General features: G+C 40.8%; 1 protein-coding gene across 3 annotated transcripts in view; it reads right to left on the reverse strand.

Annotated features, from left to right (window-relative positions):
* LOC118222774 (dermatopontin-like) overlaps window positions 1–15,287 on the reverse strand; it is a 39,737-nt gene that overhangs the window by 22,139 nt on the left and 2,311 nt on the right. The window contains exons 1-2 of one of the 3 annotated variants that reach the window (XM_035408598.1): window positions 15,088–15,112; window positions 14,671–14,779 (exon numbers count right to left, since the gene is read on the reverse strand). The exons of 1 other annotated variant lie outside the window; for it this stretch is intronic. In XM_035408598.1, the coding sequence (XP_035264489.1) occupies window positions 14,671–14,779; window positions 15,088–15,097 (119 nt within the window). In that variant the 5' untranslated portion in view covers window positions 15,098–15,112. Of the gene's footprint in view, window positions 1–946; window positions 1,163–14,670; window positions 14,780–15,087; window positions 15,113–15,287 lie in introns of those variants that run through there. One more of the 3 variants, XM_035408600.1, reaches the window with a different exon arrangement.

A 15,287-nucleotide genomic window follows, 5' to 3' on the forward strand; every position in this document is an offset into this window, starting at 1 on the left:
CACACAAAAGTACCAAAGTACCCATTTTGTACAAATGTTTTGTACAAAAAAATAATTTAAAAGAAGGGTGTACTTCCAATGCTGCTTTTCTGTGTGAAGGTATTCTAGCATGGAGTCAAAGGCAAGTTCAGACTGACATAAAATGCTTTTCAGTTTTGCTTACCATCTGGTCTATCATCGTTTGCATGAAACTGAGTTTGTGGATAAACGCACTGAAGTGAATGTACAGTGTGTGCATGGTGACATACATTATTACCCAGACTGAATTCACCAATCCAGGAAAAATGATAGTATGGTGGACAAGGTTAATTCCCTCACTCTCATTCTGCTGATTTTGGGAACTGATTAGCCAGGGATTAGGGATATGGCTCAGAGAAGGATTGCAGAAGGGGCCTGACAACTGGAGTGGTGTGTTCACTGTAGTCTTGTGGCAGCTTGGGACAGCGTCAGGAATGACCATAACCAGGGGGACGGTCCATCGACTCTCGCTTTGTCGCAGCCTGGAGAGACGGAATTGTTGAAATCAGGAGACGATGGGCAGGGTTGATGGGTCTCCACTGCTCACCAGAGTGACTGACTTTGCCCTTGAGCAATCACAGGACGAGACGCTCATTAGAGTAAGAGTGATTAAAATTGATAGACAGCTGCTCGATATGGAGCAAGCAGTTATGTATGCCTATTTTTGCAATTTGCATGATCATTTGTATAGGGTGAGTCTGGACACCCTCACAGGTGAAGAAACCACTCAGTTGTTGTTGCCCAAAAGCCATCAGGATATGGTTTTTCAGGCAGCTTATAGTAATCCCATGGTGGGACATTTAGGACAGGATAAATCAGTGAATCGAATAACAGCGCAATTGTATTGGCCGGGTATTTGGGGTGATGTCCGCTGGTGTATTAGTCATAGTGGATTATGCAACGCGATATCCTGGGCCACAGCATTTACCTGTATTCTGATCATACACCCCTCCAGTGGCTCCACTGTACAACAGACACCAACTCAAGGATCGCCCGGTGGTATCTGGCCTTGCAGCTGTTTCACTTCCGGGTGGTCCACTAACAAACACCTGTGGAGATTTTCTCTCCCGGGAAGGGGGAGGGTCTGCATAGCTGAATGGGCTGGTCCGTATTCTGGTGGTGGACGGGTGTGGAAGGTGTTGATCTGGCCAGAAGAATCGAACTGATTAACTACTGTCAGAGCAACAACTGCACACAGGAGAGCTCTGTCAGATTGTTAATACAGTGAGCGCCATAATGTTTGAGACATATTAATATTATGTTAATGAAAATAGACATGTTTAGAACTTTGTCACATATCATTTGCATGTGATGATTGCTTGAAGTTTGTGACCCATAGCCATCACCAGGTGCTGAGTATCTTCTCGGGTGATGCTCTGCCAGTTCTGTACTACAGCCACCTTCAGCTCCTACTTGTTTCTGGGGCTAGTTGCCTTAGGATTTCTGTTCAGCATATGAAATGTATGTTCAATTGGATTCAGATTGGGAGAATGACTTGGCCAGTCAAGAATATTCCAGTTTTTGGCCTTGATAAACTCCTTTACGCACTTACACAGTTTGCATGAAGATTCTGACATTCACCAATGTTTTCTTATTTGGGGTTTGTTCTTAGGTAAAAACAGAATCTATGCACACTCAAGAACACACTTACGCACATTTGAGTGCTGTAAATTTGTGGTTATTGCATTTTCTTCAATTTTACAGTTGTATAATATAATATGATTTAAATTACAATAATATTTTTTATCATTTATAATATTTTTTAATTATTATTTTTATTATTTTACAAAGCATTAAGGTGCCAGGTTCCACCTCAGAGGCTGGCTGCCTCAGCGGGTAATAAATGATAAAAATCAAACCATTGTAGTGACCTTTTATTTTGGGGGGTTTCAATTATGAAATGTTTGGTCTATACTGCAAAAGCAAATGTTTAAATTTTGAATACAAACTAAGCACTTAAGTAACACTGTTTAAACACATGGACATGTTGAAGAAGAGAACACTTCAGAGGCATCACTAGGGGGGTGCGGACCGCACCGGGTGACACCAAAATGACTGGCAATACATTTTTTGTGCAGTGTTTTGTGCAGCGACAGGTTTACTCAGATGCAGTTTACTGCCAGTTGATTTAATTAGCGGTATTAATGTAACGAGAAGTGCTTTGTCGTTTGAATGCATAACACGCAATTCCTTTTGCCTCAGATTTGACATCAAACCTTTTTTTTACTTCATCAGTTGTGCTCCCTTCTCTGGATACAGCGTTCACGGAATGAGTAATAGCATCCCATGCATCTTTTTTTGTGTTATTTTATATCCACTATTGACGCCACTAAATATGACAGGTCGTTTGCTGTTCACTTCCTGCAGAAATACCTCCACTTCAGAACTACTGAAGTTTTTCTTATGTTTGGAGTCCGGTGCTCCACCGTCTTTAGATTTTCGTTTGGGCATTATTGACTTCGCTCTCAACTTTTCTTTTCGATTTCTGTGTGTGCACACGGCCCTGCAGTCTCATGCCCTTTTATGGGGATTGGCAGGGCGTTTACCTATGCTAATTAGGAACAACTGGCACACAATTTCCATTTACGAGGACAATGGGATTCATCATTTTAAGAACACGTGCGAAGAATTCTGCGGTTTAAGAACACGTCGTGAATCTGATGTAGACTTTTCTTAGGCCTTTCTCAAGAACAAATTTAAGAAAAAACTTAGGAAGATATTGTTGAATGAGGCCCATTGTCTTGTTGTAGGATGAAACTCTGTCCAATGAGTTTGGAGGCATTTACTTGAACTTGAGCAGACCAGATGCTTCCGTACACTTTAGAATTCATCTAGTTATATCATCAACGAAGACAACGGAGCCAGTACCTGTGGCAGCCATACATACCCAAACCATATGTGTTCAACCAATCGCATACAGACATTACTAATGGAGTGCCTTTTCTGAATCGACAAATCTCTCCAGTGTTGCTATTGCCAAGAATAGCTCTTGTACTGCATACATGTACAGCATGTATGTATACTATAATTAACAGGTTGAATTTGCATCTTGTAGCCTAGTTTTTAGGCTACATTATTGCAGCTAATTTGTACCTCTGCATGGGATTTGGTGCATTACTACCTTATAGTCTCATCACATCTTGTGCAAAGTAACTATGCAGTTCCAATTTATTTTTGAGACAAAAACCCAATATTTCAGTCTGTTCTTATTTTCTAGAGTTAGCAGTCTTGAGTAATGAGTTCAAGCTTGCCCTTGCTCAAGAAAATTAGCATTTCCTACATTGAATTTGTTCTGCATTGATATGTGGGCAGAAGGAAATTACTATTTGCCGAATGTGTTTTGCAGTGATTGTGATTGTGTCTGTCCTCAAGGAATAATTCTGAACATTTTGTTTAGAGATGTATGTTGCACCCTCCTCTCTCCCCCTCATTGTATGTTGCAGTCATATTTGTATATATTTGCTTATATTTTTGAAGTGTTGCAATGCCTTTGCAATATATTTTATTTCAATATATTTTCAGTAAATCTCATTTCTGCTGGGGGAGTAAGGCCTGCGACGGAGGATGAGCTTTCACAGCACGAAATGGAAAATAATGTGTGTGGTGAGCAGGGGAGTGGGGGTGGGGAAGGCGGGGAGGGCGCCAGGGTGGCTATCGATCATGCTGCATGGCTCAGATGCATTTGCTGGCTGCTGGCCCTGCACTGTCTGAGCGCAAAGCTGAAAGCACCCCCTCCCGCCAGCCCCACCCAGATGGTTCCCTGTGATTGTGCGTAGAGTGCTCCCCCCACACACTCCCTCCATTCACATGTGCATGACTACCCCACCCAAATACATACAAATACTCACATTAGGGAGATTTACGGGCACGGTATCACCCTTTCTACCACTATTGGTAGTCTAAATCCTGATTGTAAATCGTCAAAGCAGCCATTTGAAATTAAGTAGTCATAGAATTGGTAATAGACTATTTTTCTAGAACCTTACTAAGAAAAAAGGGATATTGAAAATAAGTCTATAATTACAGATACCTGAAGCAGGTAGAGTCTTTTTCAACAAAGCTTTAATAGCAGCTGTTTCCAGTGGACTTAGGAAAACACCAGATTGAAGAGAGAAACTAACAATTTTTAATACCTCCTCCACTGAAATTTTTAAGGCAGCTAAAATTGACCATAAAAATTATGTAGAGAGAGGGTCAAGGCAGCAGGTAGAAGACTTGAGCTTCAGTACAGCCTCCTGTCTAATTGTCTAGATTGTCTAAAGCTGATAACTTTGGCCTTTAGTGGTGCAATCTCATCTATACAGTTAGCTTTAGATTCTACAATTAAAATGTTCCACAGGATTATTAACTGAACATGTGGTGGGCACATTTGACCTAGGCATTGTGTTAATAAAAAGCAGTGCTTTCATCTATGTAACATTATTTTGACTGTTTTTAACTTTGTAATTCTGAGCTTACAGACACATCAAAAAAGACACAGAAATGATCTGATATGGCAGCATCAATTGCTGGGACTGAATTGACACTGAGGCACAACTGCTAGAGAGGTTCTGGGTGGAAAAGCCAGTCAGACACAGAGGGAAAAATGTGACCTGTCGGCATTGCACTGTATGCATTGTAAACAGAGCTTTTCATATGAGAATAGTTTGGCTAGTTCACAGTATCACCTGCAAGCAAAACATCTTTCCACCGCTACGATTAGTAACAAACTTCCAATGACCGATTTGACTCAGTTAAATTGGTGGCCCATAATGGTAATCAAATGACTGGAGGTTTCTAGTCAATAGCACCAAGGTTGTTGAAAAGAAAAGCACTTACCAACTCATTTGCAGTCTGGATTGCCTGAAATGGACTTTCAATTGGCAAATTAACATGAATAAGGACAGGGAAAGTCCTACAGCTAGCATTGCATTCAAGGAATATTCATATTAGTATTCATATTTAATTAACAGGTTTAATTTTTCCCGAATTAATCTACTGATTAAATCAGATAACAAAAATAAATTAACCAACTAATTTTTTAAAAATCAGTTGACAGCCATAATTTGTGAATTTCCCCACACGTTGATAGTAGTATGTTTTATTTGAATATTTTTTCAGTATATTCCATTCCTGTAAGAGAAGGGTAAAATAAGCACAGTGTATTTGGAAGTGGTGAGGGAATCCAATGGCATGCATTCCTGTCCTATTTTAAAAATGAATTATTACTGGAATAAATATGACAGGAGGCCTGGCTCCTGGTAAAGGGTTAATCTTCTCCAAGTGGTTGGGAACTTCAAGCAATTACCATACAGCTACCCACACACAAGTGCATAAATTATTTGTGGCTCTCCTCCAACTCAGAACACTTGTCCCATAATGCAGAAAAGACTCAGTGGAAAAGCATAGCTGGTATTGACATCCATGAGCAACCTCTTCTAGGTCAGTGACTATGTTCACAGACAGGCCAGTGTAAGGCATGCTCATTGGCTTGTCGGATTAATCAGGGCTACTAAATTCACAGTATCACAATTCAAGCAGCTCACCTACGCGAAGGCATGAAGGAGAGGTCCCTCTGCACATCTCTTCATGAAGCCTTTAAGCGCACATGTAGATTTAGAATCAGTTTAAACTTTTAGCTCATAAAGGATACATTTTGCATTCAGATAAGGGAACCATGATTTTAGATCAGCATGTCTGCTCTAACACTCTACAAATAAGAGGCCCTGGTCTAGCATCACTTTAGCATTTTAGCTCATAACGAATAAATTTAAGAGAAACCTGGTCCGAGGTCAGCACTCCTGCTCTGAGATTGTTTTGAATACGGGCCCTTCTCAATTCAAAATTTTCACTTAGTAACAGGATTATTTTATGTAGGGTTTTTACTTACACCACTTCCCCACCTGAATGAGCCTGGATGTGTCTGCTGGTGATGGCATAGTAATGTTTCACACAAACAAAAAAAGGACGGAGCTAGAATACTCTATTAGTGACTTACTAATTTGAAACAATCACATGCTGCTATGGAGAATCAGGCGTTTTGGTTTCTTGGCTCAACTTTTGAAAATGTTTCACAGCCAGTGAAGCAATCCCAGAGGGGAATTAAAATGATTTATGCTTTGTCACACTGAGTGATATCTAAAGGACAACATCACCCCTGCTGCTGATATCAATGTGACATTTCATCAAGCCTTATATCAGTCTGCACACATGCTCAGGAAACCCAGGGATATGCAGACGAGAGCTTTGTGCGGAAATGGCAGGCGTGATTGCATCAGAAACTCAAATAAATGATGATAAGGTATAGGAATGAGAAGTGGGAATGACCAGGCATGAATCCCCACAAAAACAAAGCAAACAAGTGAAAAATGTCCCCAGTAAAACTCTAAACCTGAGCACACGCAAAATCTCCATTCAGAGCTCTGTTAAGTTTGCCACCCCGTTGGCCAAAACGCAAGCTATAGACAACGGAAACTGACTGTGTGAGATGAAGTGAACTGGCGTCATCAGGGCGTGAATATCATTCTCTGATGTTAGGGCGGAGAGGAACGGGGCTGTAATTGGCTCTCTGCATTATAGGGTGCCTCCACAGGGCCTGGGGAACCCTGGGCCATCGAAGATGTCTGAGACTGTTAGATTCAACCCCGCTCTGCTGGTGCAGGAGAGATACTAACTGTCTCCTACACTAGCATGTCAAGTGCATGTACTGCACATCCGTAAAGGCCAGTTCTTTCTTCAAGATGCAGTGGCTGCGGGGGCTGCAATGGCACACCTGCGTTCTCTCCTATGATCACGGCAGCATGGTCGCCCACGTGCAGACTTAATTTTGTGACCTCTTTGTTGTAAGCATAAGTGGCTTAATCAGAAAAGAGAAAAAAAGCAACAACACCAACAGGAACAATATGAGTGTGTTCAATTTACGCATGTTCCAGAATGAACTGTGAAAGGTCTGACATGGCGGGCGCGAGTCTGTGTATCGTCGCGGGCAGGGTTCAGTTGGTTTTTTGTAAGTATTCTGGGATTAACAGGGATCGGTCTGCCACAAGCCGCTCCGCACAACAAGATATGTTTAGGTAACAGAGCTAAACAACACACAATGTGAAGACACCCACAACGAGCACACATGTATAACTTACTGTTCATCTCTGAAGACACCAGGGAAGTGTCACTGATAAAAACAGTAATATACCATTGGTAGTGGCCTTCGGGTCTTACTTTGATATACATTAAGTACACTGTAAGACCAAAAGTATCTTGACACCCCTTGGTCTGGGGCTGCATTTTGTGGTTTGGGGCAGGCCCCTTATTTCCAGTGAAGGCAAATCTTAATGCTACAGTAAACAATGACATTCTAGATGCTTCTGTGCTTCCCCAACAGTTTGGGGAAGGTCCTTTCCTGTTTCAGCATGACAATTCCCCCAATGCTACAACATCTAGTATAAAGCCTCCCCAGAAGAGTGGAGGTTGTTATAGCAGCAAAGGTTGGACCAACTCCATATTAATGCCCATAATTTTGGATGAGATGTTGGATGTCAGGTGTCATCATACTTTTGGCCATGCAGTGTATGTGTTGAATGCAATGTTACTGACAAAAAAGTGATGACAGCACATTTGATACACATCTCTACATATGTCTTCTTTAGACATATAGGTTAATATCAGTATCCACAGTAATTTGACCTGTGACCAACATCAACCATAAACACAGTCATATTAAATGGCCTTCTAAAACAATTCACAATGTTTATTGTAGATTGTGCTAAGTTCTGAAAAAAGAGCTGCACTGTTTATCTCTCTCGGTATTAGAAAAGGAGCATGGTATGGTTGTACCATTGTTTCCTAGTGGAAGAACAACCTTCCCAATTCAGTCAGAAAGGCAGAATCACTGCATTACATTACAGGCATTTAGCAGACACTCTTATCCAGAGCGACTTACACAACTTTTACATAGCATTTTTTTTTTTTTACATTGTATTCATTTACACAGCTGGATATATACTGAAGCAATTTCGGTTAAGTACCTTGCTCAAGGGTACAACGGCAGTGTCCTACCCGGGAATCGAACCTGCGACCTTTCGGTTACAAGCCCAGTTCCTTACCCAATGTGCTACACTCCATTCCTACACTGCATAGTCTGAAAACACTTTTTCAGACTACACCTCAATTAATGTGTTTTCTTTTCTTTCAAAACTGAAGATCAGACCCTTCACATCCCAGGTTGTGCAGGTTTTGTGCTACACAGCTCTGATAGCACTGCTTTAGGTTATGTTTAACAATCCACACTGGGCCTACCAGCAGAGTATGGTCTGCAATCAGTTTCTCAGGAGATTTCACAACACTGGAAAGTGTCTGTTGTTGTTGCACTCGCTGAATTCTTTTGGGTTCAGGCTCAGTCTTACCTAATTTACACTATTTCCTGTTTCGGAAAAGCATCTTTCAGACAGTCTCTATAAAAAGCACTTTACAAATAAAATTGAATTGATTTGATTGTAGCTTTACTTATCTCTAGCTAGTGGTGGTTTTCTAGCCATGTGAAATGCACCTTTTATAGGCCACTTTAGATAAAAGCATCTACTAAATGCCTAAATTGTAAAAATTGCTTACATAAAAACCTCAGTAAATACTTCACACACAGAATGTAGTTCTCACAGAATATTTGAATACTCATTTTGATGTGTCTTACCAACACATTTTTGTTGAATAAAGCTGGGTCTGTATTCTCTAAGGAAATGTGACATATATAAATTGAAGAATCTATAGGGGTTTTGATGCTAGTCAGGTAGGACTGAATGACCTCAAGCCCTCCCAAATGATCACAGCAGGCATTAATTAATGTGACATCATTAATCCCACAGCAGAAAATCTTGAAGAATGAAAATTACCTCCCGAAAAGCACTCACTATCTCCTTCAGAAGTAGAGGGTCGTGTGCTGTGGGAACCAGTTGAGACCTGCTTAGGATTAATGACCCAGTACGACCTCGGTAGTAGCAGTAGCAGGTTATCAAATTTTCACTTCCATCTCCACAGACAACTCCTAAGAAAGACACTTTTAATAGGAAGCAGACTGACCTTGGGATGCACTGCAAGTCACCCCTTCAACTTGCGCTGTTGACAAGTAATAGTTATGCAATACTCAATCTATAAAATTTTTGTTCACTTTTTTTGTAGCATTAATACTGTCTGTCAAACCAGTGATAGAGAACCAATTTCACGCACAGACAAGTTTTACATGGGTTGGACGGCATGGTTTTCAGCCTGTGTTGTCTTAACATGCCATGACTGAGCTTATGCGACTGTGAAAATTACTTGACAGAACTTGTGAGAACGGTTGCTGAAGGAGAAAAAAAGCGAACAAGTCAACAATAATTTGGCTGCTATGACTCATTTTAATATTTGTTCATAAATTTTAAAAACCGCTCTCCTCTCATTGCCACATCCACAAAGGAACACAGTTGGTAGTGGACAATCTCCTTGTTGAACACATATCTGACAGGGTTTGGCTGAACAGGTTTGATCTGCAGGCGCTCATATGGACAGTTTTCCCAGGGGAGAAGTGCCTTCCATCATACCTTCTCTCAGTAGTGCCCATGCTCTACAGCAGGGGTGGGGAACCTTTTTCCTGTCTGGGCCCAGATTAATATTTGCATATAAGACGCTGGGCCATAGACTGCTATTAACTCTCATGTTAATTGCAGACACATTTTTTCCATGTTATGCTGATTAAATGCTCATATGCCAACTAGATCAAAAACTGAACATACATTCATTTCAATGTAATAACTCAACCAGTTGTGGAATGTCTGGTGGCACTGATGGTGTTGCCACACGGAATTGGCTCTCCAAGTTGATGTCTGTCAGCCTGGAATGATGCCTGTCCTTTGCAAGTGAGAGCTTGGAGAAGAAATGTTCACAGCGGTATGTTTCCTCAAACATCGGAAGTTCGTCAACACTTAGGCTATGTTTTGCTTGTAGAAATCTAGCAGATCCGTTGCTGTGTCTGGTCTTTAGCTGACAATTGTTCTACAGTTCAATAAAAGACGTCTCAACATATTGTGCCTATTGTGCCATATCAGACACAAAGCGGCGAGACAAGCTAAGGTTCTGAAACAATTTCAGTTTTTTCTGGAGCAAGTAGTTGCACAGTAGCAACCATACACTCCTTTACAAATTCATGGCATACCAGAAAAGCAATTTGACAAACATTCAACACACGTTGTAAATGCTTTAGTGGTACACCTACAAATATGATAATGTCATTAAAAGTATACTAAAATTCACTTAAAAATTAATAAAACCAGAAAAAAGAAAAGTAAAAATAAACTTATCCTGAAAGCCGCTGCCCACACTCCAGTCTAATTTCACACTTATAACAGATAGTGATCCATCCATTATCTATACCCGCTTATCCTGGGTAGGGTCACGGAACTGGACCCTGGTCCCAGGGTGCTGGAGCCTATCCCAGCATGCACTGGGCAAGAGGCAGATAAGCACCCTGGGCAGGCCACCAATCTATCGCAGGCACAGATTCGAACCCAAGACCTTCTTGCTGTGAGGCTACCCCACTGCATCACTGTGCTGCTCACAGATAGTGATCTCACATTTCAACCAGCTGGGCAATATATTTATCATTATTTAAAAAATATGGGCCTGTTAAAAAATATTCTATCTCTGTAAATGGTGGTATTTCTCACCTGTCGAGAAATAGGGTGAGCTGGAACCAATTACCATATCAATGCCAAGGGAAACTACTGTATTTATCCACACAAGCATTGTAAGAAGGAGGTTATGGAGAGGGATGATCTAGATATCTGAATGGTCTGGAAATGTTTATGAAAAGGACTCATTATCACCCTTGGCTGATGATTCTCTGGGGCTAAAGGTCAAAAAAGGTCAAAGCTGCCAACCATGGGCAAAGGAGTGACACTCTGGGGAGTGATAATGAAAGAGCAGCGGTTCCCAACCCCAGTCCTGGAACCCTCCTGTTTTGTGAAAGTTTTCATTCTGGTTGATGTATTTATCAGTTAAGGTTACTGAAAACAAAATTTTGCCCTTAAAAATATTTTAACAATAAGTTTAGCTGGGCTTCATTTACAACAAATGGTTTACTTTCACTGACAAGGAGTGCACACTTCAGCAGGAGGCCCATGGTAGAAGGCTGGATGCATGTAAACTTGCAGTAGCTCAGTATCATGAGCTATTCAGTAACACTTCACACAACACCACAGACCTCAGGTTTTATGCATTAGGTGTGAGACTCACTGAATGAGAATCGATCTCACCATCACAAACCCAGCTCCAAAAATGCCAAGACAGTGCTGGCTTTCAAAAGGCTTACACACAGTTTAGTTTAAATGGTCTATTTTTAAATGGAAATGTGTTGTGCAACTCCAGCGTGCCCCCCCCCCCCCCTTCAGCTGGTCAACAATGCACCGTCTATGTCACACATTTGGACTTTGGAAACTTGAGATCTATGTAATTCCAGCCTGGCTTCAATCGCACCTTGGCACGACTCTCGCTAAGAGTAGCTAATGTACCTCCAACCCAAAGCACCAGAGCTGATTTAACACAGCCACTAACAAGGTGAAATGCTCAGGGCCAAAATATTCCCAGGGTTCATCGCTGAGCACACTTCCTCATTACAACATCCAACAGCAACGCAAGGCTGCGCCAGACAGACTGGTTGCCACGTTCGTTGCTAAACAACGCAGGTGTGCCCTGACGCTGTAACGGCAGTCTGTAGTGCACAGTACGATATGAAACAGATTATAGACACACAGTCTACCTCTGCAACACACGAAAACAGTGCTATTTGAAAAGCAGGATATTTGCCCTTGGGCTGACTTCAAACGTGTGGGAATGTATTGGCAGTGGGTGACTCTGAGCTTGGATGTGTTCTTCCTCTTAGTGTTGAGCTGTAACTAGAGATGGTCATTCCAGAGACTGGGAACACCAAAGCCACTGGGGAAAGACCCCCTTGTAGGCAGCGAGGGAAAAGAACATTACCACAGAACCAAAATAATAGTTCATTATCCATGTTGCACCGCACAGGACAAAGGTGTCTGTCCTCTAGTCATAATCCATAAAAGCTATTTTACTCTGGTGGTTCCTAATCTATGGGTCAAAACTCAGGCAGGTCATGAGCTGACACACAATAAAAATAAAAATATTACTTACAGTTGAACTTTCTAGTCAAATGAAACAGTAATTCTTAAATGTAACTGTTTTGATATAGTTTGAAAATTTGACATCTGAATATAAACTGGGTTAGGATTTAATAAAGGACAGGTCACAGATAATGATTTGACTCATTAAACAGATAACGTTTGTGCCGTCAGTTGTACACTGCTGACCTGAGAAATCTGAGAACAACAACAAACTCTCTCTCTCTCTCTCTCTCTTTCTCTATCTATCTCTCTCTCTCTCTAAAAAGATTGATCCCTATTTTCAGCACGCTAATGTTGTAAACAAAGGCATGCTACCGCAACGTTTGCCACATGGGCGTAGCCTTATTGTTTGGAGTCCGAATTAAAATTTTCATATGCTCCGCAAAGGATGCATGAGAAATAGCAACAAAAAAAGTAAAAAAAAAAAAAAACAGCTCCATAAAACCTGATTTGATTTGATTGTTTGATCAAAATTTGATTGTTTGTCTTGGGGGAAGATAAATCAATAAACTGCACCAATTACTTCAACTTTTACTACACAGTATGCAGTATGATACAGTAATCATGAACATTTCAATGAGGTGCAACATATTGCATCACACATCCACGTTGATCATCATCTAAGAAATGTTGTTACGGACATTTTAAAAAAAGGAAAAAAAAAAACAGAAAAGCTGGGCCTTTTCATGCATGTTATCTATTGCACAACTATTATTGACTACAGCTCTGAATACCAACACCCTTTCAAATGGATTCACATTTTACACTAAATTAAATCCATGACAGACAAAAAATTATGACATTTCACTGCAGCAAACAGATAGGTTGGGAAAAGAAAGGTCAGTCAAAGAAACAAAATACTTCTGCACAACTGACAGTAGTTGCTTTATCTTTCACTTTCTTTCCTCTCTCACTCACCCTGGCTGTTTAGTGATGGTGTGTTTTGAAATCAAATGAAATGCGAGTGTGTATACGAGTGTGCGAATGTGGAAGATGTCATCTTTCCACACTATTGCATAGGTATGCAATTGTTGACACGCTGGAGGCGTAACAGCCACGGCGCATGCCAAATTCCCTGCACAACATTCCGCCAACCCATTGTTCTAAGTAAACATTTACCACCAGTCTGGCATGTTTCACCTACTCAGTGCAGTGTCAACATTGGTCCATATGCTTTCATGAGTGCTTGATAGTGCTCACATACAAGTCTGCGAGCGTAAGGAAAACAATATAAGCTTAGATTTTTTTGCCAATTACTTACCAATGTTTTTGGTGTCATGCAAACACCAATTTTCTGTCTTTTTGAGAGCATCCTAACTTAGGATCACAAACTCTGTTTCTACTGATACAACTGACTGGCTGTCTGCACACTTTGTTTTCAAGGCCTAAGCTGGCCGTTGATTCGAAGGAAACCACAAAAACTGCAGATACTGTAGCCATGGACTGGACTGGAGGTTGAGATTTTTGCTCTAGAAAGTGCACATCCAATATCATGAGCACCTGCTCACACGCTTTCCTGAAATTCAAATACATTTGCATGGGTTCCCTATGCAGTGTATACACAAGCTTGGTTGAAAGATAGCTTCAAGACATCTCTCCTCAAGTTCCATCATTTGTAAAGTTCATCATAAAAAACACGTTTTCAACGTACAAAAATGCCAAGTTACTCACACATACAAGACATACCCCGTCTATAACGCATTCATTCAGACTGCCAAAATCCAGGCCTGTGATTAAAAGTATTGATATCAAAATTACGCCAAGTTACAGTACTACAAACAATATACCTGCCATCCCAATTATGGTTGTGGGGCAGTCTAAATGAATTAATTAAAGACAGGACACTGATTGGAAGGTGGTCTGATTATTCCCAGTGACTGCAAACAGTCTACCATTTAATGACTAAGTCTGTTTAAGTCTGTTAGGCGAATTTATATACTTATAGATCACAGGGGCAGGCATTTTGCTTTGTTAACCCTTAAATTGGTTGCAATCTTTCAAAGAACTTTAAGCAAGCCTATTCAGAGCATGCTTGGAGAACTAAATAAACCCATTATCCATGTAAAACATTTTGACATGCAGCCGTTATAGTTTGAGGACCAATTTCCTTGAATTACTGAATTAACAGACACGCCCTAGCTTGCAAGAACAGTCACGTTATATTAGAGTGGTCCCTATAATGTACGTTAGTGGCTTTGCGGTTAGATCGCAGACCTGATTTGCGCAGGACAACTTGTACAGTTTTGCTGCACAATCTGCTCGCGCGTACTTCCTGAACCCGTGAGTCGTGGACGCAGCCATGCTGTTCTGTCGGTTCACTGTCAGGCTGCGTTCGAATTATTTTAAATCATTCTCGTTTCCTTGCCATGACTCCTTTTGAACACTTATAAAATAAAAACGAAAGAGAAGCAGCAGAGGTGACGAGGATTTTGTAAAGTTTTCATAAGAATTCGGACATCCTCATAAAACATGCACGCTTAATGTCACTCTCCTGTACAGAATCACTGACCTTGAATCACAAGAAAGAAAAAACAACAACGCCTTTCCTGTCCTGAAAATGCGTTCGTTGAAAGCACCTGATATTATATCCAATGGCCACAACTTAGCTTGATGGCAATCTGAAAATGGTTATAAGGGATAAATTAACACAGCCTTTAAACAATGAAACATCCAATACGGGCTTGTCTCTCTCTCCGGTTGGCCTGGCTGCATACAAATCTATATTGCTCTGGCATCCAATTAAATATCATTACTACGACAAAACGTGTAACAATTGCTTTGATTTGATTTGATTTTCAAATCTGCACTGAATTTTAATAAGTATTATCATTATCAATGTGGTTTCGGAAGTAGGATATACAATCAACGAAATGCTACATTTAGAATTCATATTAACTGAATCGCTTATCTGCTGGTATGATCTTACTTTTAATCATGCAGTTTGTTGGTACCAAGATAACCGTAAATTCATAGCTATATGACCAGTAGCCTACGTTAGGTTTGTCTGGCTAGCCACGACTTCGAACCACACATCCCTGACGGGCGGAGCTATCTGCCGTTTTTCTACTACATACGATTGCACTACGTAAAAAGAATACGTGTTTGTGATTTGTCAACCTCAGCCCT

This window comes from Anguilla anguilla, chromosome 3, assembly GCF_013347855.1.
Source record: "Anguilla anguilla isolate fAngAng1 chromosome 3, fAngAng1.pri, whole genome shotgun sequence".
Classification (NCBI taxonomy): Eukaryota; Metazoa; Chordata; class Actinopteri; order Anguilliformes; family Anguillidae; genus Anguilla; species Anguilla anguilla.